The sequence below is a fragment of the Hemiscyllium ocellatum genome, chromosome 9, assembly GCF_020745735.1.
Source record: "Hemiscyllium ocellatum isolate sHemOce1 chromosome 9, sHemOce1.pat.X.cur, whole genome shotgun sequence".
Classification (NCBI taxonomy): domain Eukaryota; kingdom Metazoa; phylum Chordata; class Chondrichthyes; order Orectolobiformes; family Hemiscylliidae; genus Hemiscyllium; species Hemiscyllium ocellatum.
In genome coordinates this window covers 82158373-82184948 of record NC_083409.1, presented here as the reverse complement: position 1 = coordinate 82184948, position 26576 = coordinate 82158373, and the positions used below count along the sequence as shown (strand labels likewise).

Sequence of the window (26576 nt, the reverse complement as noted above, 5' to 3'; positions counted from 1 at the left end):
AGCCAGAAGCTCTTGGTTCAAGCCCTACTCTGGCACATAGTGGTCAAGGCAGTTGCAGTCCTGAAGTGGCCAGACAGTTTGATTAACAACTCAGTAAATATTTCTAACACATGCCAATGGTAAAGTGTAAGAATGGAAAAGATTTCAGTGAAATGGTCATTGGATAAACACTGGATGAAAATGGAATAGCGTAGGTTAGATGGGCTGCAGATTGGTTTCATAGGTCAGCACATTGAGGGCCAAAGGGCCTGTACAGTGCTGTAATGCTCTACGTTCTATCACAGGTTATGCCTATCATTTCAACATTCAATCTCATTCTCACATATTGAACTCCCTTAGAATCCTAGTGGATTTAAAAGCTCAACTTTGAATGGCTTTGTAGATAGAATGCTCCATTTTTCTTCAATTCTGAGCTTTTTTTAAAGCAAAGTCTTCTGATCTTTAATCTTGGTCAGGCTCTTTGATGTAGAAGTTGCGTCTTCATTTCTGTGCTCATAGACTAAAGATGCAAGAAAGTAGATGGGAAAAAGTGTGTACAAGCAAAAAAAAATGTATTTTAAGTTTAAATAACGTTGTACATCCGACAGAATAAAAGCAGCTCATTCATTGTAGGATTGCAGAATACCATTCTTTCCAAAATAATGACAACAGTCATTTTTAAAAATATGAATGCTGTTTAAATTGTGAGAACCAAAAGCATAAAGAGAGGAAATCTTACTTTGGCAGCATTAACATTTCCAATAGTATGAGGTAGCTAAATTATCAGCAGAAATAACCACTTATTAACCTTAGAACTATTTAATTTGACCTAAACTCAACCCTGATCCAAAATTCCTAATCCAAGCAACAAGCAGATTGTACCCTGACTAAAATTCAATATAATTTGGCCCTGTAGCCATTGAGGCGAAAAATTTAAGTACAGGCCAAAGTTGTAATAGTGCAACCATGTGCAATCTGATCCAATCACTGAGCTGCTGCTGCACAGAAGATCCATGCCACTGCAGACACAGAAAATGGAATAAGTTTGCTCAATTTAGTATTTAATTTCCACTGCTGACAGCTTGATTTAAAAATATTGCCAAAAAAGCAGGCAGCAAGAGAAAAGCTTCAGTCTTAGATCTAGATTTACTTTAATATTACAACATTTGTATCAATTAAATTTGCAGTGTTATATAAGTATGAAGACCACATACATACCTTGAGATGCCTGCAGTCTTTTCTCATTCTCCCTCAATTCCTTACTCGAATCCTATCTACTTGGAAAATTGGAAGGGGATGGTTATTGAACCATATTGGTAGTTTCTCGATTTAAAAAAAACAATGCTGTTCATTAAAAAATAACACTCAGCAAATATCACAAAGCCCTGAAAATAGCCCTTCTTTTAGGAGGATGTTTCTTCTCTTTGACCTTTTCAGTTTCAGCATACCAAATTCTAATCCGCTCTGTGTAATGTTCTCTTCTTTTGACATGCTGTGAATCACAACATTTCTCTTCTCATCGTTACTTCACTTTTCCTTGAATTTCAACTGCTGCCACATCCCAATCTCTGCAGTGCCTGGCCTTGAGCTGTCCACTTTATTCGGCAGCTGGAGCATGCTTGCCTCCAGACTTCCTGCTGTCTCTAACCACTCTATGTCAGACTTGCTACTAAGCCTCAAACCTCCACTACTTGCCTTAATTACCTGTATGCACTCAATCCATGCCCAATCTGGTACATGCTGGCTAAAGTCTTGCTATATTGTATAAACGTAATTTCAATACCTTCCATTTTATTAAAGTGGGCTATTGATGGCAGCTGTATGTGAATGCTATATAAAGACATTGGGAGGCATACAGGAGGAGGAGGCAGCATGGGCAGGTACAACCAACAGAAGGAAAGAAGAGAAGCAAGATTCAGGGTTATGAACAGGAAATGAGCAAAGACCAAAACACAATGGCAAAGTCTTGCAAATGATAACAGAATATATAATCCAGAAACAGACTAGTCAGCCCAACAGATCTACGCTGGTATTTTTGCCCCAGTTGTTTTATCGTTCTTGATAGTCATAACAACTCTTAGTTCTCACATTTGTAAAAAAAATTGCATGTTTTCTAATGAGTTATTTTTATTTTCAGTTCCATATTTTAAAGTACAGGTGATACTATACAGTCCTTTACGACTTCACAAGTCTCCCCTCATCCCTAGTCTCCTATAGTCTGTTCTCGATCATGTCACACAACTGTTTGGTTGAAACACTAACATCACCATCATTGTGATCTACCAGCAAATTAAGAGTTATGACAACATTCACTGCCACTTAACCATATGCAGTCCTAATGAGTCAATCAGCAGAAAACAAATCAGGTACAGAAAATCAGAGGGCAGGTGCCAATTACAGTTTCATGATGGCATGCTATACAAAATGAAGAGAAGTAGACTATTTTTCTACTATACATGAGACAACAAAAAGGAGACAGATAATGATGAATCAGGAACCCCTGATTTGGATCCTGACCTAACATTAGATTTCATGTCATTATTTATATTCTACTTGCCTATCACTAGTTAAAGCAGCATCCAAGGAGCTGGGGAAATCGACGTTTCGGGCATAAGCCCTTCTTCAGGAATGAGGAAAGGGCTGAAGAAGGGCTCATGCCCGAAACATCGATTCTCCTGCTCCTTGGATGCTGCCTGACCTGCTGCACTTTTCCAGCAACACATTTTCAGCTCTGGATCTCCAGTATCTGCAGTCCTCACTTTCTCCTATCACCAGTTAAGGCCATGAAGAAGCAGGTCAAAGGAAGTGTGCACACAGGCACATAATACAGTTTGCAGGCGTGAAGGACAGAGAGGAGGATCTAGCTGGTATTGTGCTACGGCTGAGGAAGATCAGAAACCAAATCCCAACAATCTTTTAAAAGAAAGATGCTTGCGAGCACTGGGGATAGTATCTAAAGGCGCACAAGTCAATTGAAGAAGTACACTACTGACATTTTGAGCAGAGTGACAGATGGCTTTGCAACTCTGCAGTCCAGCATGCAATATAGGGAAGCTTCATGCTGGTTCCACAGCAACAGCCCTAGAGATTTCATTGCATCTACCATGGATATTCAGACTGTGGACACAGAGGCCTTTGACACAAACATGGGAAGGATAGTCTCTTCTAGCTTCGCAAATATCACCTTGCAAAGGAAGTCGTCAAACTGTCATCAGTCACACCATGCAAAGATACATAGTCATAGCACAACAGGAAATTGTTACAGGATCCCGCTGCTTTAGAACATACCATGCTGAATTCCCTCACGCCTCTCTCCCCCCCACAACGTGCGCTCACACTGCAAAATGGAGGCTTAGGCAGGCTGTATGTGCTAGTATGTTAATTATACAAAGATATTGGTGAAGTGCACTGGCTAATGGAGTACAACAACAATTAAAGACACAAAGGTTAAGTAGGTAGGAAGCAGCCATGTAATACGCAATGCATTTCTTAATAAACATATTAAGAAAATTAAATGTCTAGTTTCATACTTCAACAACCGGCTTGGAATCAATTTAGCAACATGTTAAACAGTGCAAGAGAGGAATCCTGCAGTTTGTCCATCTCAGGAAACTGATAAGAGGCAATGCTCAAATATGACATGATTGAGGAAGTCACCATATACACTTAGTTATTCAGGTAGCACATGAGAGAGGCAGAAAATTAGGTTTAATAACACACTCGTCATTCAGCGGCAAAATGCAGTGTCCCTGGTTGCTTTAAGTATTTCCAAATTGGAATGAATTTGATCTGGATTAATGTACTCCACAATCTATTATCTTTTGTGAACAACTAACTGGTTTGCAGTATCTGGGTCATCCTTCTCTCCCTTCTTAAACAATTGCATGACGTTAACTACTCTCCACTCCCAAGAAGCAGTTTTCTTGATACTTGAGGAGGACTAAAAAAAATGGTCAATACAGCTAGAGACATAGTGTAAATGTGTGTACTCATGTAGAATGGAAAACAGAGAGAAAGAGAGAGGAAAAAAAGAAGCAAGACAAACACACCATGGTGACACAGAACGTCCATGAAGAGAGTTACAGAACACATCAAAAAGAGAGGTAGCCCGCAAGAAAAAGAAAAAGCAAGAAAGCAAAGAAAAGCAAGAATATTAATGAACATGTGGAAAATACAGAAAGCAACAAAGCACAAAGCGAAATAGCAAATTTTAACAAAGAAGAGGTGCGGAATAGATTGAAGAACATCTTTTATTTAAAATTTATGATGGCTGTGTAATAGATTGAATTTATCTAAGAATTGCTGTTAATTGCATTTCCATTCACATACACATACAATCTCTCCACAAATATCTCCCTAATGTCTTTACTGAACACTTTTAAAAGACACTCATCAGCTACCAATTCTTTGTCTAAAATGTGGCTACAATGAGACTGCATAAAACAAAACTCCCTTATGATGATATTCTTCACTTCATTTTAAGTGAATGAGTGAAATCTGAAATCATAAAATGTCAGAATAACTTAATTAAACTTTTGATATCAGTACTTCGGAAACAAAAATTCAATACTTGCACACATCACTGAAAATGTCAAATAAATATCTTCTAATAGAGTTTAGTAGATTCTAACAGGTTCAAACTGTGGGAGTGGGAAAGGGAAGGAATGGAAGGTTGTACATACTGGAATTGCTGAGTGATTCAATTTTACAATTTAAATACTTTTATTTGAAAGACTTAAGGAAATAAATTTATCAAGGGATTGCACAAAACTCCACAGCCAACTTCAGCTGTAATGACTCCAGTCTGGGCTTTCAGCAGGGCTTATAACTGATGACAAAAATCAATAATTTCAGTTTTAGCACAAACAGTCAGAGAGATGCACAGCACAGAAAGAGACCCTTAAGTCCAACTCGTCCATGCGAACCAGATATCCTAAGCTAACCTAGTCCTATTTGCCAGTACATGGCCCATATCACTCCAAACCCTTCCACTTCATATACCCATCCGGATGCCTTTTAAAATGTTGTAACTGTACTAGCCTCCACCACTTCCTCTGGCAGCTCATTCTATACACGCACCACCCTATTTATGAAAAGTTTGCCCCTTAGGTTCCTTTTATATCTTTCCCTTCTCACCTTAAACACATGCCCTCTATTTCTGGACTCCCCCACTCCAGGGAAAAGACCTTGTCCATTTATCCTATCAATGTCCCTCACGATTTATAATCCTCTATAAAGATCACCCTTAGCCTCTGACGCTCCGGAAAACAACCCCAGCCTACTTAGCCTCTTTCTCTAGCTCAAATCCTCCAACCCTGGCAACATTCTTGTAATTTTTTTCTGAACCCTTTCAAGTTTCACAACATACTTCTGATAGGAAGGAGACGAGAATCGCAAGCAATATTCTAGAGGTGGCCTAACCAATGTCCTGTACAGCTGCAACATGATCTCCCAACTCCTGTACTCAATACTCTGACCAATAAATAAAAACATACCAAATGCCTTATTCCCACGTAAGACTGAAATATATAGCATTTCTTAGAGGGCTGAACAGGGCAGATGTGGAGTGGCCTTTGTGGAAGAGCAGAGGACCAAGGAGTTATAATTTCAGAGAAGTCACTATTTAATAATAAAGATAAGGAAGAATGTCTTCTCTCACTGGGTAGTGAATATGTGGAACTGTCAAGACTTAGTCGTTAAATATATTCAAGGCTGACGTAGATTTTTCAAAGGTTTTTGCAGAAAAGTGGAGTTGAAGGTTATCAAACCAGCCCAGATCTCACTGAATGGCGAAGTGGATTTGACAGGCCAAATTGCCTCCTTCTGCTCCTGTGTCTTTTGGTTTTACCCATGAAGCTTTTCTATCCCAAGATTTTCAACAGCTGGTTCTGCAATGAGGTGCAACTCACAAATAGGCTTCACTTAATGTGATGAAGTATTCTTGGTACATAAATTCAATAAGCAAAGCATTGCACAATTAAACTCAGCAGAGGCGGACACAATATTGGAATTCCGTATCTGCACCATGTATCCACAACATTAAAAAAAAGAGAGAAAAGAAATTCCTGCTTTGCTAAAATATTGGCTAATGTAAGCATTAAAATGAAAAGTTATACTATTTAGTAACTTAAGAGAACGCAAGGTCCAGGATATCTAATGCAAACAATTTGGTCTTTAGAAAATTGTCACACAGTGTTAAAACCCGAATTGCTGACTGACATACTACGTAATCTGCATAAATATGAGTGAAACTGGTTGATGCAATTGGGGGAAGAATGAAAAAAAATGGCTTAATCAAAAACTCAACCACTAATCAGTTTGCGAACTGCATGTAGAGTAGTATGTACTGCTAATTAAGGTTAAACAAGCAGCATTTTGAGCCCATAAATATATTCATTTTGTCTCATTGCCTCCAAGCATTATTATACAGTACAGCACACACTAATGACAGCTTTCAGCGAGAGAATGGCTGTGCAATCCTCAAGATATGGATTTGCATCTCTAAAATAGTACTGAGAACACAAGGGTGATGCAGTAGGTTAGATTCAGTTTTTTCACACTTGTGATCTCACACGACTGAAAGAAAGTTATTTATTTTAAACCTCTGTGGCTATTGCAACTTATGTTTCAGTTACTTACACTAAGGCACTGTTCAAACATGTGGGCACAAACATAACTGAAGCTTGTTCTCTGTGCTGTGCCACATGACTGATTGTGACAATGCTAACTAAAAGCCAATATGCCAGAACAGAATCTTTCCCCGTGGCTTGGTGCATGAACAAACCATGTGGATTGAACCCTAAAGGCCAAGAAGGTCCCATCTGGTGAAACCATATTGGCCTCAGAGTTCCCCAGCCAGAAGGTGGGGAGGGGGGTATTGAAGGTTGCATATAAAATGGCGAAGGGTTTTGGCCTTCTTCATTAGCTAGTGAAGCCAGCTGGAAAAACATGTTAATAGTAGCTGAAGCTAAGGATGAAGAACTCAGTTGCAATGCCACACAGTCAAATAACACGAAGTGTCACACAGCTCAAATGCAGTACATGAAAATATCTAGTAGGCTTTATCTGTGAAATAGGGATGCTTTTATGACTTTTTGATGTGAACAAAAAAATAACAAAGAAGAAAAAATACAAAGAAGAAAGCATATGCCTTACTATAAATTCAGCTCAAAATATCAAAATCACCTTTCATGCGAAAAGCAATCTTTCTACTCTCACCCAATGATTCTGACATTATGTAATCTTATAATATCAACAGTATCTTCTGTAATACAGCAATAAAAATACTTGACAGCAATACAATGCAAATATCTGTGCAAATTCACAAAAAGTAGCAACACAACTGCACAATTATCATGATACAAGACATAAATTTATTCCTCATTGCAGTTTTAAAGAGCAAACTTCATGTCCTTCAAAAAAAACTTACAATGCAAATAATTCAAAAGTTCCTTTGTTCATTTTTCCAAACAAAGTGTTCAAAAATGTATAAATAATTAGCATTCACAGTAGGGAACTAGCTTGCTGTAACAGATGGTATCTATTTTGAACCAGGAATCAAATTTGAGTACACTTCAAGTTTCAACATACTCGGGAATGAGTGCACACTGATCACCAAAATATGGCAGTCAGGTACAAAAAAAAACTAATGGAATATTAACCTTTACAATCAAAGACAAGAACATTAAGGGGAAGTTTCTGTCCGTAGAAATGACCCCAACCTCCCAGGTTCTTGCCATTTCAATAAATCACTTTGCTCTCATTCAAACACTTCTGTCTTGGGCCTGTAGCAATGACTCCATGAAGCATGGAAAATCTCAGCAGGTCTGGCAGCATCTGTAAGGAGAGAAAAGAGCTGACGTTTCGAGTCCAACTGACCCTTTGTCAAAGCTTTGACAAAGGGTCAGTTAGACTCGAAACATCAGCTCTTTTCTCTCCTTACAGACGCTGCCAGGCCTGCTGAGATTTTCCAGTAATTTCTCTTTTGGTTTCAAATTCCAGCATCCACAGTAATTTGCTTTTACTCAATGAAGCATAACAAACCCAAGAGTAACAGCTCGTTTTTCCATTTAGACATTTTTCAGCCTCAAAAGATGAATACTGAATTCAACAACTTCAGGAACTGATCACTTTATTTATGAATGCCTCCTAAATTTCTTACATTCTCTTCACCCCAACCCATTTCCCCCATGGGTGTGTTACATATGCATCGAGTTTACTTTGCACTTTGTAGCAAGGACTAAATTTTCTCTATATAACACCCGAAGTTACACCTTTTTAAATGTACTTTTCTCTTTCTCCATTATTAACAAACCTTTTTTTTCTGCTGGGCTTCTATACCATCTGCCCACTTGCTCCTCCTCTGCCTCTGTCAAAAAGTATAGTCAAAGAAAACTATTTTCCAATACTTTAGTTCTGAAGAAGGGTCATACCACACTGAAAAGTTAGCTTTGTTTTACTCTCTCTATAAATGCTGCCAGACTTGCTGAGCTTCTCCAATGTTCTGTTAAGGGGAAATACTTTGCTACAGCTACACAAAGACCTGATGAGATTTGAGTATTGTGTACATTTCAAAATCATAGAACAGCTGACCTTGAATGTTATATGATCCCCTTGGAAACTATAGCATTTATGTCAAGCTTTTCATAACCACTGGAGTCTCAAAGTGCACAACAGTAAATTTAATAGTTTTGAATTGCAGTCATTCTTGAAATATAAAAAATGTGATAGTCAATTTGCACATAGAAAACTCCCATAAACAGCAATGTGATAATAACAAGATAATCTATTTTTTTGTGATGTCAATTGAACAATAGATATTGGCTAGAACACCAGGGAGAACATCCCTGCTCTTCTTATAAAAATCTCATGGTACCATTTTGAAGTCTAGTGTAGCTGGCAAGTAGGGATTTTAATGTCTCATTTGAAATACATCATCTACAACAGTATTAGTTCAGAGGTTCTCTGCTGGAGTGCTGACCTTGATTTTTTTGATCTTCAGCCCAGAGGTAGGACTTGACTGTTTAAACTATGTGGAGAAAACACATTCACTTGGGCTTGCATTCAGTAGAATGCAGACGTTTAAGGGAGTGACTTGACAGAGGTTTTAGGAGTTGTTAAAAATAAATTTATAGGGTGGGTAGAAAGAAACAATTTGACCAGGTTTGGAAGACTTAAGAACAAGGAATGATAAATCAAAGGAGGACAGAAATTTGGAGAAAAAGTTAGGAAAATTTCTTCACCCAAAAGGAATTAAATTGTGGGTCTTACTACAGAAAGTGCAGTAGAATGAATAGTCAAATGCAAATGAATTCCAAACAGTAGTCCTGAGCAACCAACGTGGAGTGTGAGTTGAAGACAGAGACATGAGCTGATAAAAGGTCTTGGAGTTTAGGACTACTGGGACAAGATTAGAGTGGTGCTGGAAAAGCACAGCAAGCCAGGCAGCATATGTGAAGCAGGAAAATCGATGTTTCGGGCAAAAGCCCTTCATCAGAAACGAGGCAGGGAGCCTGAGGATGGGGGTGGGGCTGGGGGAGAAGGTAGCTAAGAGTGCAATAGGTGGATGGAGGTGGGGATAAAGGTGATAGGTTGGAGATGAGGGTGTAGCAGAAGATGTTCTCCCTCTAGGTGTCAGGTGGTGAGGAAGCCCTGGACCTGTATGTCCTCAGCAGAGTGGGGGGTTGAAATGTTCGGTCATGGGGTGGCGGGGTTGATTGGTGCAGGTATCCCAGAGATCATCTTCTGCCTAGGCACACTTCAACCCCACGGCATCAATGTGGACTTTACCAGTTTCTCATTTCCCTTTCCCCACCTTATTCCAATTCCAACCTGCCAGCTTTGCACCATCCTCATGACCTACCTACCTGCCAATCTTCCTTCCCACCTATCCGCTCTACCCTTCTCTCTGACCTAATCACCTTCATCCCACCTCCATCCACCTATTGCACTCTTAGCTACCTTCTCCCCAGCCCCACACTCCCTCCCATTTACCTCTCCACCCCTGGGGCTCCCTGCCTCATTCCTGATGAAGGGCTTTTGCCTGAAACGTCGATTTTCCTGCTCCTCAGGTGCTGCCTGACCTGCTGTGCTTTTCCAGAACCACTCTAATCTTGACTCTGATCTCCAGCATCTGCAATCCTCATTTTCACCTACTGGGACAAGCTCACTGAGGGACTGAGAATCAATGGAGGGCAGTGAAAATATAGCCAAGTGAGGCTCTTAAAAGAAAAAACAAGGTGTTATAAGTTGCATTTTTGACAAGGTGGCGTTTCCCTTTTTTTGAGGGCGACGGGTGAAGAGGTTAGATTAGATTACTTACAGTGTGGAAACAGGCCCTTCGGCCCAACAGGTCCACACCGACCCGCCGAAGCGAAACCCACCCATACCCCTACATTTACCCCTTACCTAACACGACAGGCAATTTAGCACGGCCAATTCACCTGACCCGCACATCTTTGGACTGTGGGAGGAAACCGGAGCACCCGGAGGAAACCCACGCAGACACGGGGAGAACGTGCAAACTCCACACAGTCAGTCGCCTGAGTCGGGAATTGAACCCGGGTCTCAGGCGCTGTGAGGCAGCAGTGCTAACCACTGTGCCACCGTGCCGCCCACGGGGTTATGAGGGTGGCATTAGAGAAAAATAATCTAGGAGGTAACAAAAGAATAGAAAATTGATTTGAAGTTTAGACCTGTAAGAGGTCAACCAGGAAGAAAATATTTTGGAATGCATTACTTAAGCTTGGCTAAGTAGCAAGAAGCTATGGGATGGTGAAGGAAGAGATGATCAAATCACGATTTTTATGATTTGTATGAAGAGCTTTGTTCTATTATTTCGTATATCCATACATCTTGCTTCCATGAAATAAATAGATTGACAATTATAAAAAATATGAAAAAAAGGGAAAGTTTCAGCAGATATGATTAGATTAGTCGAGAAACAAAAATTCCATCTTTAGTCAGATTTAAGTATTTAGGATAGAAAGGAGAAGGAGAGGTGAAGAGTCAAGCTGAGCAGAATCTTTTTATCTTCTAAAGTGTACATGATAAAATAAAATTAAAAATTACTTTTAGCATCTGAGCAACTTTACAATTATTGCATTGCTTGTTTCAGCGTCATCAGCAAATTAGAAAATTTTAAATCTAGCCGACTCAAGTAAATGGTAATAAGTTAATGACCTCTCTGTTCATGTTAAATCAGCTCTTCTCTGCAATCAAGTTCAACAGTACTGATTCAAATATTTTCCCTAATGAAGTTAACAGCATGATCGATCACCCAGCTCTAATCAACCACATGCGTATACTTTAATAGTACAGCATTAGAACTAGTCTGTTTTTACAATTTGCTCATTTTCTGTTTTCCTAAAGTCATTGTCTCTTCGTAAGGTTTGTAGTTTTGCTGAGAAATGATTCCACGAGCACCACAGCCCAAAGCTATTTGCTCCACATGGCAGTTAGTCATGCATAAGCGTTAATGGGGAGAACGGTATGGCTGTTGACCCCAGGTCCTTCACATCCAAGTCTCATCCTCTCCTTGCCAGACCTCCCATTGTTCAGGCATAGCTTATTTCCACAGCTCAACCCAGAGACAGCACGGTAATTGTAACTTTACAATCCCTGTTTAGCTAACTCAGCAAGGAAATGGAATAGAGCATGGTCCTTCCAGTTTCGTGTACTTCAGTTACACTGAAGTACTGAAAAAGAGAAAAAAAAAACTGTCACACAGTTAAATCTTTAGATAAGAAGATGATGTCAAAAGTTAAATTTATTAAAAAGGCATGGAGGTCTTATAGCTCAATAGGTGGGGCACCTGCCTGTAAGCCAGATGTTCCAGGCTGAAATTTTGCCGCCAGACCTGTTGGTCATGTGATCGTCATGGTGTGGCAGATTAAGAATGAATCTGTTATTCTATCCAATGTGCCCCTCGCAGGAGGGGGAGGGGTTTCTGTTCAGCTATTACCGACAAGATGCCCTAGCAATGGCACTGGCATATAGCAAAATTATCTCACGTTAAAGCATGAGGGGAACTACATCTTGCAAAGGACAGACAGCTGAACATGGTGGAAAAGAATGCAGAATTGCATACAAAGGATATGGTGACAGAAAAGTTCAAATATAATCTACTGTGAACAAATAATTTGCAACATCCTATGCTGAATGCCGCTGAGGTGTACGACAATTTGGCTGAGCTAATCCAAAGTAATTTAGTTTGTTTAAAAAGTACTCTTAATGAGTGGCCTTATTACTACTTAAATACAGAGTAACTTCAACAATGTAATTCCCAAAATCATTTATTCAGACAGTCTGCAAAACATGCTAATATTACACCAACACCCTAAATTCTCCCTGCATCGAAGAATTCTCATCTTGTATTCTCTTTCTTATCACCCCACAGAAACAGTCTAATTTCAAACTACATATTTACCAGAGCCTCAAGCTAAAATGCACTGAAAGAGAGACTGGGCATCATAAATGAGGTAATCACCTTAACCAATTAACATCTTCAAAGTCTTGAATAACATGCAGCAAGAGGATACAAGTTTTGTACAGTATCAGTTATTTGACAGTAATGATTACGATGTTAAGTGTAGTCAAGTGTGGGATTCACAAAATGATTTCATGCTCAAATGTCTGATAATTCTCAGGATTGACCTTTGACATGCAAGGTTTTATTTGCTCTCAGACAAGCCAATCATATGAACACAGCATCTTTGAGATTTGATTCCTATTCTTAATCATCTTCTACATTTTAGAAGATGACACGAATAGTTATATATTAAGAAGAAGCAAGATCATAACATTTACAACCGTAGAAAGAACACTTGTTAACTGCTAGTTCCTTGGTGCGCAAAGGAAAAATATTTTGAAAATGTAATTTTTTGTGCATGCATTTTGTATTTTAGTATCCAATTCTTGATAGTAAGAATTTAATTTTAGCAGCAGAAAAGGCATTAATGAAACCGAGGCATCTTAAAAAGCTGGTTATGTTACTTTAAGAGGTTAACAGCTAGAAAGGTGTGGATCACAGCGCCAGAGACCCGGGCTCAATTCCCACCTCAGGCAGCTGTCTGTGTGGAGTTTGCTCATTCTCCCCATGTCTGTGTGGGTTTCCTCCGGGTACTCCGGTTTCCTCCCACAGTCCAAAAATGTGCAGGTTAGGTGAATTGGCCATGCTAACTTGCCCATAGTGTTAGGTGAAGGGGCAAATGTTGGGGAATGGGTCTGGGTGGGTTGCTCTTCGGAGAATCTGGGTGGGCTTGTTGGGCCAAATGGCCTGTTTCCACACTAAGTAATCTAAAGGTCATTGCTAGACTGCAGACATGGTGCTTACACGACTTCAGAGGGTCCAGAGAAATTGTTTTATAATGGGATTTGAATCTAAATGACTTAAAAAGAAAAGCATTCAGTAAACTCAAAGAAGCACCGTTGTGCTACTGAGACTTTATAAAGCTCTGGTTAGGCCCCATTTGGTTTTGGTCCCCACACCTCAGGAAGGACATACTGGCACTGCTACGTGTCCAGCGGAGATTCACACGGATGATCCCTGGAATGGTTGGTCGAACATACAAGGAACGGCTGAGGATCCTGGGATTGTATTCATTGGAGTTTAGAAGATTAAGGGGAGACTAAATAGAAACTTACAAGATAATACATGGCTTGGAAAGGGTGGACGCTAGGAAATTGTTTCCATTAGGCGAGGAGACTAGGACCTGTGGACACAGCCTTAGAATTAGAGGGGGTCAATTCAGAACAGAAATGCAGAGACATTTCTTCAGCCAGAGAGTGGTGGCCTGTAGAATTCATTGCCGCAGAGTGCAGTGGAGGCCGGGACGCTAAATGTCTTCAAGGCAGAGATTGATAGATTCTTGATGTCACGAGGAATTAAGGGCTACGGGGAGAATGCGGGTAAGTGGAGTTGAAATGCCCATCAGCCATGATTGAATGGCGAAGTGGACTCGATGGGGCAAATGGCCTTACTACCACTCCTATGTCTTATGGTCTTAAGAAATTGTAAATGAAGGTTAATTAACCTAAAAGTCAGGATAAGGATAGTTCAGAGTAGGCTACATAATTACAGAGTTAAGTGGAAATTAGGAAGATTTCCCTGGTTACATTTTATTGGGTGTTTACTAGGAGAAGTGAGCCGTAGTTTGAAGCTGGGAGAGTGCTGGGCAGAAAAGCACTTCAGTTCCAGGGGACTTCATACTATGGGAAAGGGTTAGGGCTTAGAAGAAGCCCTGGGAATTACTAATGGTTCAGAGCAGCTGAAATTGGGTGAAAGAAGCCCACAGCGATTGATATAGCTGTTAATGATTGAAGCTTCGAGAAATTCAACAGCAGCTCAGTGAAACTGGCTGAAATTTTGCCTGTAATTAGATCTTTGGGAACATTCTCAAAAGTCCTGATGAACTTTGTCTCAAGTGACCAACCAAGAAGCGATGGTTGTTGAACCAGTCCAAATCAGAGAGGCTTTCATGGTGATCCAGTTTCAGATCTTTGAAACTGAAGAATTGGAATCTCTTGCAAAGCAGACAGACAGTTTTATTGAGATTTGATGACTGAACATTTGGGTTAGATCTATGTTATTGGGCGAAGTGATCAATCATTGTTTGTTACTTAAAGTAAATAGGAATTATGTTAATCCTGAACATCATATGCAAGCTGCACATGTAGTATTTGGTTTAGAATCATACCTTGTTCAGTATATCTATTTAGTCATAGACATTAAGATTATGTTGCTCAAGCTTGTACAGTAATTCTTTTGGCATTTGAATTCCACACTGAAATCCTGCTACATACTCTCTTTGATTCTTTCCCACATTACTTTCCTTAAAGGATTATGGTCAAAGTCAGAACATTTCCGATGAAGGGATTATGCCTGATCTGCTCCTCAGATGCTGTCTGACCTGCTAAGCTTTTTCCAGCACCTCACTTTTCGACTCAGATCATAATGATCCAACTTGCCCATTAGTCTCAAATATTGGGGGCTCGTCCAGGATCACAACAACTCAAACACTAATTACACCCCTGCAGAATCTAGGGTTTTCACAAGAAGGTGTAAGGTTAGATGAAAGAATCTGCATTCTGCATTTGTGACTACACTTAAATAAAATAATATTTTAAAATTAAATTGCAAGCTGGACTTTGTGGATTGGCTGGAAAAAGCACATACTCACGGTTACTTATTCTTTCTTGAACAAATAGTGATGCTTTACAACCATACAAAAGAAGATCCAATTACAAATTACCTGTTATATAAGGAACCTCAATGCACAGAGTTAGTACGTTAACTGACACAGTATATGAAAATGCAAATTTACTCTAGCTATAGAAATTCAAACAAGACAATTCTGGTGATCTATTCACCAGGATTACACTGTTTTAGAAATTTAGTTAACAATGAAGCCAACTTCCTGTACAAAATGCATGCGGTTTCTTTCATTTATCCATGGCCAAATCATCCATCTCTAAGTTATTTGACTAAAGACAATACTCTCCAAAATATTTGGGTCAAGGCTGAACAAAATCCCACTGTATGCAGCACTGAACCTACCCATTGGCCGTTGTCAGGACTCATTAATGGACAGCTACAGACAGAGGATCAAATGCATCCTGTATGTAACAGCTGATCCGCTGTGGATTATTCACATAATTTAATGGCCATACGCAGCATGGGGTACAGCTGTCATGCATGCGAACAAGAATCTGTTTTAGAAACCCAACTCAAATTAAAATATACATAAAATATTAATATCTAAGAACACTGTGGCATGAAACAGGGCTATGGGAAAGGAGGATCTTTCTTTTTTTAAATATTTGCTTCAAGTTTATTATAATAAAAAGGCAAGCACACTGTAAACAAAGCTTAGATGCAAATCCTACTGTATGATTTAAAAGAAAGCCTTAAGCTTCCACAGACGAACATTCAACTAACCACCAAACTCAGGAGAACAGACAACTGGGTTCTGCATGTGTTTTACTGTAAATACAGTATGGATTTATTGCAATGCACATAACATAACTAAAGTTGTATTTGCCAATCCACAGCTGATTTTAAAAAAGGTGCTGAGCAGATACGAATTTTAATTAGCCCTGGGCTAGGAATCCCAAAATTGAAGGTGAAAGTCATACAACTCAATATTTCTTCTGCAAACTTTGTCCACTCCCTGCACCCAGGCATATATTTAAATATGGCTGCACACAGTAGAAAATGTGTTGCTGGAAAAGTGCAACAGGTCAGGCAACATCCAAAAAGCAGGAGAATCGACGTTCCAAGCATGAGCCCTTCTTCAGGGAGGCACACAGTAGTCAACATTACCAGTGCAAAGATGTTATTGTGACCCAGAATTTTTGGAAACTTAAAACAACAACAATGACTGGCATAGTGCTGTGTTTTGGCACAAAAGATCTTGGATGTTTAACCATAAATGGTGACCTCCACTGATTTTTCTACGAGGTATAATATTATAAATCTTACCTGATAACTCTGAGGTCTATACCAAAACCCTCTGTCACACAATAAGATAGTCCCAATCTATACAAAAGTGCAAATTTGCTGAATTTCTGCCAGCTCAGAGATACATTTTTGGACGGCGCTGAATATTGTTTTATTTCTTCTCATTAGAACTGAAACCAACTTTCTATAGTTTTATGGCACCAGAATTATTCTCATTCAAATTTTAATTTTAAAAACTTCTACGACTATTTTCTTTAGCATCACCTAATTTACATAAATTATGTTTGATTGCTTCAAAACTTAATTTTTCATTTATAAAGATGATCTTCAACATGGAGGCTGTTTCAAACTATGACACTTTCCTGAGACTCTTAAACATGATGATTTTCATTTGTTTAATACATTATGCTGTATTGAAATTTTTTTGAATATTCCATTGCAAATCATCGATGTAAATATTGGTACAATCTAGATACAATTTTTACTAACATTTCCACTTAAAGAAATTTAGGCCTGCATTTTTAAATTTCACAGAAAGTATAGCAATTTTTGTAACAATCAAAGCAGTGCAACAAATCAGCTTGTAAATAGCGATGTGAATTCCACACAAAAAAAAACTACCTAGTACAAATTATTATAAATAATCTGAAATATTTTTTGATTAGATTACTTATGGTGTGGAAACTGGCCCTTTGCCCCAACAAGTCCACACCAACCCTCCGAAGAGTAACTCACCCAGAACCATTCCCTGACATTTATCCCTTCACCTAACATGACGGGCAATTTAGTATGGCCAATTCACCTAACCTGCACAATTTTGGACTGTGGGAAGAAAGCGGAGCACCGAGGAAACCCACTCAGACATGGGAAGAATGTGCAACTCATTTAAATATTCCCTGACTCCACCGAAATTCAGGTAAAAACAAGAGTAAACTTGTTATCAAACAAATTATTTTTGTGCCAAAACACTAATCTGGACAAACAGCTGAATTAACTCAAACAACTTTGACTACTATCAGTGGTATAGCATTGAATGAGTACTGTTAGCTACACTCTCCTCTCAGAGAACTTGGTCCACATGACAGAGGCAGGTGAAGCACGTCACATAAATGCTGCACAACAATGCAGACAGAATGAAAAAGTGCATATCAGGAGATCTAAGTGCGTACATCACAACAAGAGTATGATATCCAGATATCAACATTTTCAAGTTTCATCCAGTTTACTCCTGCTTTTAAACTAATCCTATAGGTTGAGGAAAGTCATGGCGTTGAGCCTTAATCATTACTCTCAACAGATTTTTTGCAACTCAAGTACAAATGACACATAGTAAGATTGGTTTCTCTTTAACCTAATTACTGCATGTATTCTACGAAAAACCTAGCATCAAGGACATTTTTAAAGTTGTATTTTTTCATTTGCATACGGGATGTGAGGTATCACGGCTAACGCCCACTGTAAAATCTTGTGTAGGTTTTCTGTTTTAAATGAGTATTGATATCATCACTTTGGAGATTGAGAATGCAGGGCACCACAGGCCTGGTTCCCCAATGTTCTATCCCCAGACACTGTATTACCATTGAAAAACAAATACCTTCACACACATGGAATTATTCACTGTTTTAAAATGTCAAGACTCAATCATGGCAACAGGCTTCAGCAGAAGTCACGTTTTGAATGAAAGTCAGTAAGATAGAGTTACCACTCTGAAAAATCAATTAAATGTAATAAGTACATTAATTATTATGTGCATGTTTATCCCTTTAACCTAAATAAAAATGATGATTGGTATGAAAAAAGTACTTTATTTCCATACTAAAAGGTTAAAAAGACAGTACTGGCCAATGTTCCACTCCCCATGACAAATAGCAATTATTTTTCCATGTACCAATAACTTGAGTTATTAATCCTGCAGCACAAACATTACTAAGCATCAAGACCAAGTAAACCAAATTTTGAAGTATGCTTTTATATCTGAAACCGCCAAAACAATTTTTAAAAATAGACTGTCTCCCTTTCAAGGCAGTAACACAATCAAAAGAATTCAGATAACAATGACAAACCATCAGAATTTTATTATCAGTATCCTTGATTTATTAATGTTTTTAAATCACTGATATAGGAGTAGTCCATTCAGCTCCTCAGGTGTCCTCCTGTATTCAATTTGATTTGCATGGCATTTCCACTTTTCTTCCTTTGCTTCATAATGCTCATTTCCCCAAATCCAAGAAAAATCTCTCTCTCTCCAAAACTCTTTGTGGACAAGGTGTACCAATTTTTTAAACTCTCCTTCGTGTGAACAAGTATTTCCTGATTGTGTTTTTCAGCATAACTAAATAGTTTTAAGATTATGCTGCCCCCTTGTTCCCAATTTTCTTGCCACCAGTTAGTAGCTTTTCCACATCAACCCTAACAAAATCTTCTAGCCAACTCAATCAGACCACCCACCAGTCTCCTATACTCAAGGTAAATACAATCAAAATATGTGTAAAATATCTGCATACTTTAGTTCTAGTCATAACTGCCAATATCTATTGTTCTTTTACGATAAATATTATGTTGATGCAATATTGAACAGAGTCAGTTGTTCACATGAAATCTAAATGAGCCCCGTTTTCAAAGTGCATTTAGAACGATGTGCAGCCGTTAAACAACACAGTCTACGTAATAGAATGGTTAAACCTTATATGCTCTTACTATCTTAAACCGGATAAACTATTGTGTTAGCAGCTTTATACTGCTTCTTTAAAAATAATGTTACCATTTTGGTACTCCCAATAGGCCATTTGCTAAATTGACTGCCTATTGTGATGCTGAGTCATACAGACAAAAAAACATGCCAAATTCGATCAGTGGTCTGTGGTGGATTAGCTTTTAGCTGGGTTGCGATTGGGTCCAACAACTGTCCTCAGTGTGCCTGGGCATGGAAGATGTATTGGAAATAGCAGCCAGGTTTCCTAATCCGCATGACTAACCAGTGACCCCTGCTGGGAATGTATGTCTACGCAGACATGGACTTAGTTGTAATTCTCCACTAGTCTTGCTGATATTCACTAGGCTCAAACGAACAATGGCAATCATCAAGACATTTTGTTTAAAAAGCGCTACAATTGATGTTGTTCTAATTAAATTGTAAAAAAAGGTTAAATTAGGAAGCATCTTATTCCAATATTAAACCTTTTCAATATCAAAGCAAATGCTTCAAATCCTTCAAAAAGAGACAAAACCTGTTTCCTACATTCTAGGGAAATTAGGACAAAAGATATTTCTTCACACATGAAAAATATTTGCTCTTGATATGAATTTACATTTTTACACAAACACTAATGATGTGAGGCAGCCGTACCTGAACAAAAAGCTAGTTTTGTTTTTTTTTAAAATCAGACCGAATCCTTTTTATTTATCTAAATGAGATTCAGTTTGAATGATGTCACTCAAACTCATCCCATTGACTGTTCAATCCTACCTCCAGCTGCAAGTTTGATTTAATTTCCCAGTTTTTAGTTTTTCTCCTTCCCCCACACTTTGCATTTTTATGCAATTACAATGTAATGCAACATTAAAGACTTTGAATTAATTTCTGTTCTTCTACAATCCTCATTGCAAACAACAAAGCAGCTTTTATTTTAGGCAATTTGCTACTGTTTTAAGTTCACTGCATAATTCTTCACTCAAAACATCAAGCAGTCACCTCTCTCCAGCCCCTCTTACACAATCAATACATCCTCTGATTTGCTGAGACTGGTCATGCTCAGAAAGCATGCCTATCTGGAAGTGAAAGCACAGGCATAGCAAACGAATCTTTCTATCGAGAGCTATATGATTCAATACAATGAATCATGATCAAGATAGCATTGTTTCTCCTACAGGTTTACGTTACATTATATTAGTCTTGGCTGTCCAGCATTTTCATTTGGATAATTGTTAACTCAACTGAACTACAGATAGCAAACACCGTTCACCAATTTTAACCACAATATAATCAAAACTTGCTTGGTAGCTATTCAACGGGATGACCAAACAAATGTTAACTTTAATTTTGTTTACTGATTTCAAATGACAGCTGGCATACAGTGCACTTCCAAACTTTTGTCTCAAACAACTGAATTCACTCAACTCAGTCTTGTCTAAAACACTGGAGCAGAATTTCATTTTTGGGTACATGAAGTCTTTCTGAACTGACAGAATCCAGCAATCAATCTTAAAATTCTTGCATACATTCAACAGCAGTTTTATTCTTACAGTTGAAAATGTAGTTGCCATGAAAAGCAAGCAGATTTATTCAGAGTCCACCAGCTGAGTGCTAGCTAATTTTAAATAATTGAAATTGACTTGAAATTGAAATTGATCATTTTATAGTTTATTTGCACAGTATTTAGTTTCCAAGTAAATTAACACCTTTAATATTTCAATAAAGGTGGCGAGTAGTGACCTTGAATCTGAAAAGATTTATCTAAATAACTTCTTAAAGACCCACAAACAGGGACAATGAGCAGAAACTCGCCACAGTGATTTATTTCATTTGAGGCTGGCATAAATTTTGAGGATAGGTCTAGCCTCCACAATATGCTTAATAAACCAGCACGAAAATAGTTCATAGTCATGATTTGTCCTCAACATACCTCAATTGGGTGCTGGTTTAGTCGATGTCAGGCAAGGCACTCCTATAAATAAAGCTGCAATCTAGCAGAAACTTCAGGATACCACATCCAAATGTATCTTGTACATATTCTAGTAATTCATGTCATCACTACACTTCCCAGATGGAGGACTGCAACAGATAAACCGGATGTTTACCGTAAGATGATAAAAGATGACTATAGAGGTCATCCAGAGAAATTTAAGTACAGCAAGACCTTTCCAGCACTTCGATACAAAATATGTTACAGCAAACTAAATAGACTACTTTATACAGTAATCCAATGTAGTCCAAAAATATCAAACCATCAAAAATTGAGATCAATACGTTTATTTTAAGCAACTGTAAAATCTCTGACGACAGAAGCAGTCATGAGCATGTGGCTGAAATTTAAATCTGTAGGACTTACTTTGTTCAATATTAATAAGGCACCCCAACACTACTTGCAATACAGGAATGTTTTATTACACACCTTCACTGCAGACTGTGACAAAAAGGTTCTCATTCTAAACATTTGGAAATGTCTCTGAATAGAATTGTTATTATAATAACAATTCAGGTCTAAAATGTCAAAATACTGAAGTTAAATTGACTTCATTCTGATGGCTTGCAGCTCCCCTCTTTTTCAAATTTACTGAGCTTCGTGGATTATCATCAACAATTTTATCTTTCGCTTCTCCCTCTCACACCTGCTTGGTTAATGTTATTATAGATTGCATATTTCCCCTACCAACACACCTGAAAAGAGATTCTTGAAGTACTAAAACCTTTTTGCTAACAGAAAATATCTTCAGCTTTTGAAGTTTTGGCTTGCACAAAGAGCTTCAAAATTATTTTCTTGAAATTTAAAATCTGAGATTAATTCAATGTTTTAAATATATAGAACTAAAGAATGTTGGTTAATACACAGAATAATTTATGCATATATATGATCTTCAGATGAAACTAATAAATTTAAATCTTATGTAGAAATGCATTGCTTCAAAACCGGAGCATTTCACATCTCTAACTGTTTAATACTGTAAATCATTCATAACTTGGTCAATTCAAAACTAATCTCATTTCTGCATGCTCAAATTTACTAAATAATTTGTATAATATTTGCATTTCATAGTTGTAACTATTGGAACATAAACAATAAGAATGACTTTCTCCAACTGTGAAGAATGTTCAATTGAACTATTCTGAAAACTAACTAGAGTAATAAAGGCACATTGGCTAACGTACTCTGAGAAATCTGATGGCTGTCAATGAAGTACATTTGAACTGTGATCACGACTGTAATACAGGATAAAAAGCTACTCTCTAGAGGAAGTTTATCAAACCCATCTTGCACAGACAAATTTCTATAATATTTTTATTCAGAACACAGATTCTGGACTAGAACTTAGCACAAGCTAAACCACTACATCAAAAAAAACCTTCTATAATAGCATAAACCACTAGCTAAAACATAATTTAGTTTCCAAATGCTTAGCATGGAAATATTTACCAATTAAAATTTTGTTTACACAAAACAAATTCCTTCGATGGCTCAACAAGTTCACTCAGTATGCAGTTATGTCATGTAGATCAACCTCCCACATTCAATCCCCAGCTTTCAGAGTGTTAGCTGAACTCAGCCAGGGCACCAGTAACAGCACTTCAACCAGATCCTGTACCCCTAGGATAAACAAGGGAAAAATCAACCTGGTGTGCCCCTTCTGATCGCTTTTCAACGATCACTACTGGATGTGTGTGGCCACTGAGGTCTAACTATATCCTCCACTCATTTGCAGTAAAATGCTTTGCAAATTTAAGGATAATACATGGCCACTTTGAGAGATACTGAAGATCAAGCAGTTTCTCAAGAGCTGATGCATTCATATTCCTAACAAAGGGGAAGGAGCAAAAACGATGGAAAAGATTATTGCTAAAACCAATTTTTAATGTGTATACCCCAAGGAAAAATGTAAATAAAAATGTAAAGGCATTTGCCAAAATATTAGCTTTTAATATTTCAAGGGCAAACAGCTTAATGTAGTTAACTATTCATCGATTTCTATTTATAAATAATTTATGTAGCCAAAACAATCAGGTGCATGTGCAAACAGGTTTCTTGACAAACTAAGAAGAAATTTTTTTTATTTAAGTATTCATTTACAGTCTCTGGAAAATAAACACAAATGCTCTTTCTTCAGCAAAAAAAAAGCAATGCTGTCAAACATTTTTTAAAAAGCCTTTTGGATAGGTTTTGAGCGAGCAGCCTTCCTAAAATTAAAGATTATGTGAATATTATAATTTGAATATTACCAGGAAAATAAGTCCATAGAATCACGTCACCTACAAGAATTGAACTATTGCTTATTGGCATTACAAATTTGGGAATTCGTATTGCAATTGAGTAATAGTTGCAAAAGCAGTCACGATTTACTTTATAGCCATACTTCAAATTAAATAAAGCCTTAGAAAAGAAATGGTTAGAGCAGGAGTTTGTAAGCCAAAATATTCTTTAAATTGAAACTTCTTGTTTAAATATAGACACCTTTCTGTATAATAGTAATTGTCTCCCACCTCCAAATCGGATTCCTCTGCTATATTGGAAAATTGGCCACTCGCACGCAAATGCCCATTCGATTACGAGACCTCTACACTAACTGATCACAAATTAAACTACCGGGGGGAAAAAAAAAGCTTTAATTTTCTCCTCCCGAATCTTTGCAGTGCGTGAAAGGCACCCTTGCAATACTCAAATAATGCATCCTTTCATTTGTCAATGTACTTCCAAACAGCTGTCCAACCTGGAACTTCAGGTGATAAGCGCCACCGAGCGACCTTGCTTCACGGAAGCGCAAGAGCCGAATAAAGTAGCCGAGCTCATTGGCGAAGCGTCAGGCGGACTCCGCAGCAATGAGACTCAGATTCCAAACACAAATGACGACTCTTAGCGAAAAAACAAACAAATGCAAACATCTCTGTCTCCTCCTTCATCTAGTTCCTGCTGTCTGATTCATAATATATTAATTTTTTTTAAAAAGTTGGGCAGTGCACAAGTGCAAACTTGCAGGAATTATGCAGTTCCAGTCAAGTCGTTTCACCTCTCAAAAGGTTCAAACATCACTCAGATGTTTTTCCAAGGCAGTTTTCAATACAAGAGCATGGAATGCAAGGAACGACTTATTGTTAAAATTGCAGAGAAGCTTACTGGTAAAGTTCTTATAAATAAAAAGTATTATCTCAAACGAGGTCGTCTAGCCATTTAAAATATTTACGTTTCTGACAAGAGCTCAAGTAAAAACGGGAAATTATTAAATCAAACCAGGCAACTGTAAGAAAAAAGTGGAATGCCTTGGGTATGTGTCATCTCAGGATTTATCCATTTGCTCGGTTTCCTACCATCAATGAGAATCAGAAGAAAAATGAAAAAAACCAAGGCCAAATTCGCTTTTGGAAAAATGTAAATATTTTACTGAGAAACGCAACACAACATTAAAAATTTCAAGATTATCGGTCCGTAATTATAAAATGAAAATAGACCAACTTGACTGTGAGACAAATTCGAAACCAACGGTCAATGTTATTTGACCACCCTTCTCCTCTCTGCACCCCCACCCACCTTTTCCTTGGCATCATTATAGAGAAAGAAATGATCCTTATTATGAAAATTGCCATGCTCCCTTCCGTTTCCTTTTATTCCTGGTTTCACTCTACTGGTTAGTAGTCATTTCCAGAAAAGAAAACTCGAAGCGTTACCTCTCTCCAAAAATTGATACACTGCAAAGTCGTGACTATCAGCCTTCCACGGCCAAAATGTTAATAACTATCGCCATTTGAACTTGTCCTGTTTATGGGCGTAAATGCTGGATTGGCATTTCCCCCTCTAGTCAAGAACATTCCTGACAGACAATTTACAGCGTTATCCTTTTTGACAGTTCGACACAATTTAAATCACTGCAGATTATGTTTTGTTTTCGTTTACGCGAGAGAAAACAGCGAGCTACATTTTTTGTTTGCCTTCTCAAAGCTGTAATCTGAACAAGCAAAGAGAAAAAAATGTCCATGACTTTATCTAAATTATGGCTCACACCTTTCCCTGGGACCACAGCGTCGCTTTTATTTATCTCTCCGCCCTCTTCTAACCCTAAATCAACACCCCCTCCCTTCAAAGCCACTCTTCCCACGATTAAAAAAAACACAGCGACATCGACAAAGGCTATAAATACATCCTTTTGTGGCATCAAACGTCAGACTGTTTCGTCTTAATTTTCCTCAACTCAGCCAAAGCTGCAAAGCTAATTTCTACAGAAAACAAAACTATTCAAATGTTGAGAGGTAAAAGTAGGATTTGTTTTGCAAACAGTTGAAAAACATTCTCCGGAGTGGCAATGCAAACGGAAGTGTCACTGGACCGAATCCATTTTTGTGGTGATGGTATAATTTTTTTTGAAATTTCACTCACCTACTTGAAGAACATTTTCCACGCAACCGCTCTCCAGCAGTTTAATACCTCTCCTGAACGGGAGGCGATTCTCATCGTCCCCGGGCACGGCTGCACCTCCTGCCGCGGCGGCGGCTGCCGTCTCCTCAGGAGAATAGTAGTTAAAGGATGAGTACATGCAGATCTCCCTCTCGTTCCTGGGGAAAGACCAGTAAACAATTCGTCTCTGGACGGGCTCGGGGATGCGGGAGAAACGTTCTTCCACTTGCTGAAAGGGCCACTTCTCCGCCACCATTTTAGCGCTGGCATCCAGGAGAGACTCCGGCTGGTGCGTTCTCCCAGTCGGTGCGGGTTTCTGGGACGATCTGGAAGCGGGGAAGGGCCGGGAACAGAGACGCTTTGCCGTCAGCTGAGCTCTCTCCTCCGCCATGCTGGCCCACAGTATCGAGAAGGGAAAGTATCCACTAGCAGCCCGCACCGCTACAATGTTGCTTCTTTTTATTAACACAGCATTCGAAACCTCCACACTCCGCACAGCGCAACCAAACCTCCCCGCCCCCCTCCTTGTCCTCATTGGCCACAGCTGACTAGCCCAACTGCCTTTCCGCCCCTCTATTGGTAGTTGTGGTCGTCAATCAGACCGGAATGACGGCTGGCACGTTTCTCCTGTGTTACGTCTGTGGGGACTGTCCCCGCCCCTTCCTGGGTTCGATTGGTTACTCGCCCCGTCAATCGGGATCCGTCATAATCATGGAATTTTGGTGTGCGGCCCTTCCATGCCATATTAGGAGCGTGTGTCTGAATAGGGAGCCGGCTGTCACGCGGTCCGAGGTCATGCCGCACAAAGAGCCGCCGCCGGGCTGGGCGCCTAAGGTTCCAAGCCCCCTCCCCCCGTCTGGGATGCGTGACAAGTCGGGAGCAGGGGAAATCCTGGCGCCTGCCCGCTTTCTGCTTGATGTGTGACCTCTTGAGGTTTAACGCTTAAGTGATGTTCCAGCCATAGAACGCTCGTCCGCACTCTGACTTCCAAGTCGGATGATCGTCAGTTTAAAAAATCCCGACACTCGGGATGGACTGCTGCC

The 26576-nt window shown here is 38.8% G+C and overlaps 1 protein-coding gene across 1 annotated transcript in view; it reads right to left on the bottom strand.

The window, feature by feature from the left end:
* zswim5 (zinc finger, SWIM-type containing 5) overlaps positions 1–26044 on the bottom strand; it is a 268233-nt gene extending 242189 nt beyond the window's left edge. The window contains exon 1 of the mRNA XM_060830519.1: positions 25516–26044. Within this exon, the coding sequence (XP_060686502.1) occupies positions 25516–25924 (409 nt within the window). The 5' untranslated portion in view covers positions 25925–26044. The remainder of the gene's footprint in view (positions 1–25515) is intronic.
* Positions 26045–26576: the final 532 nt, after the last annotated feature.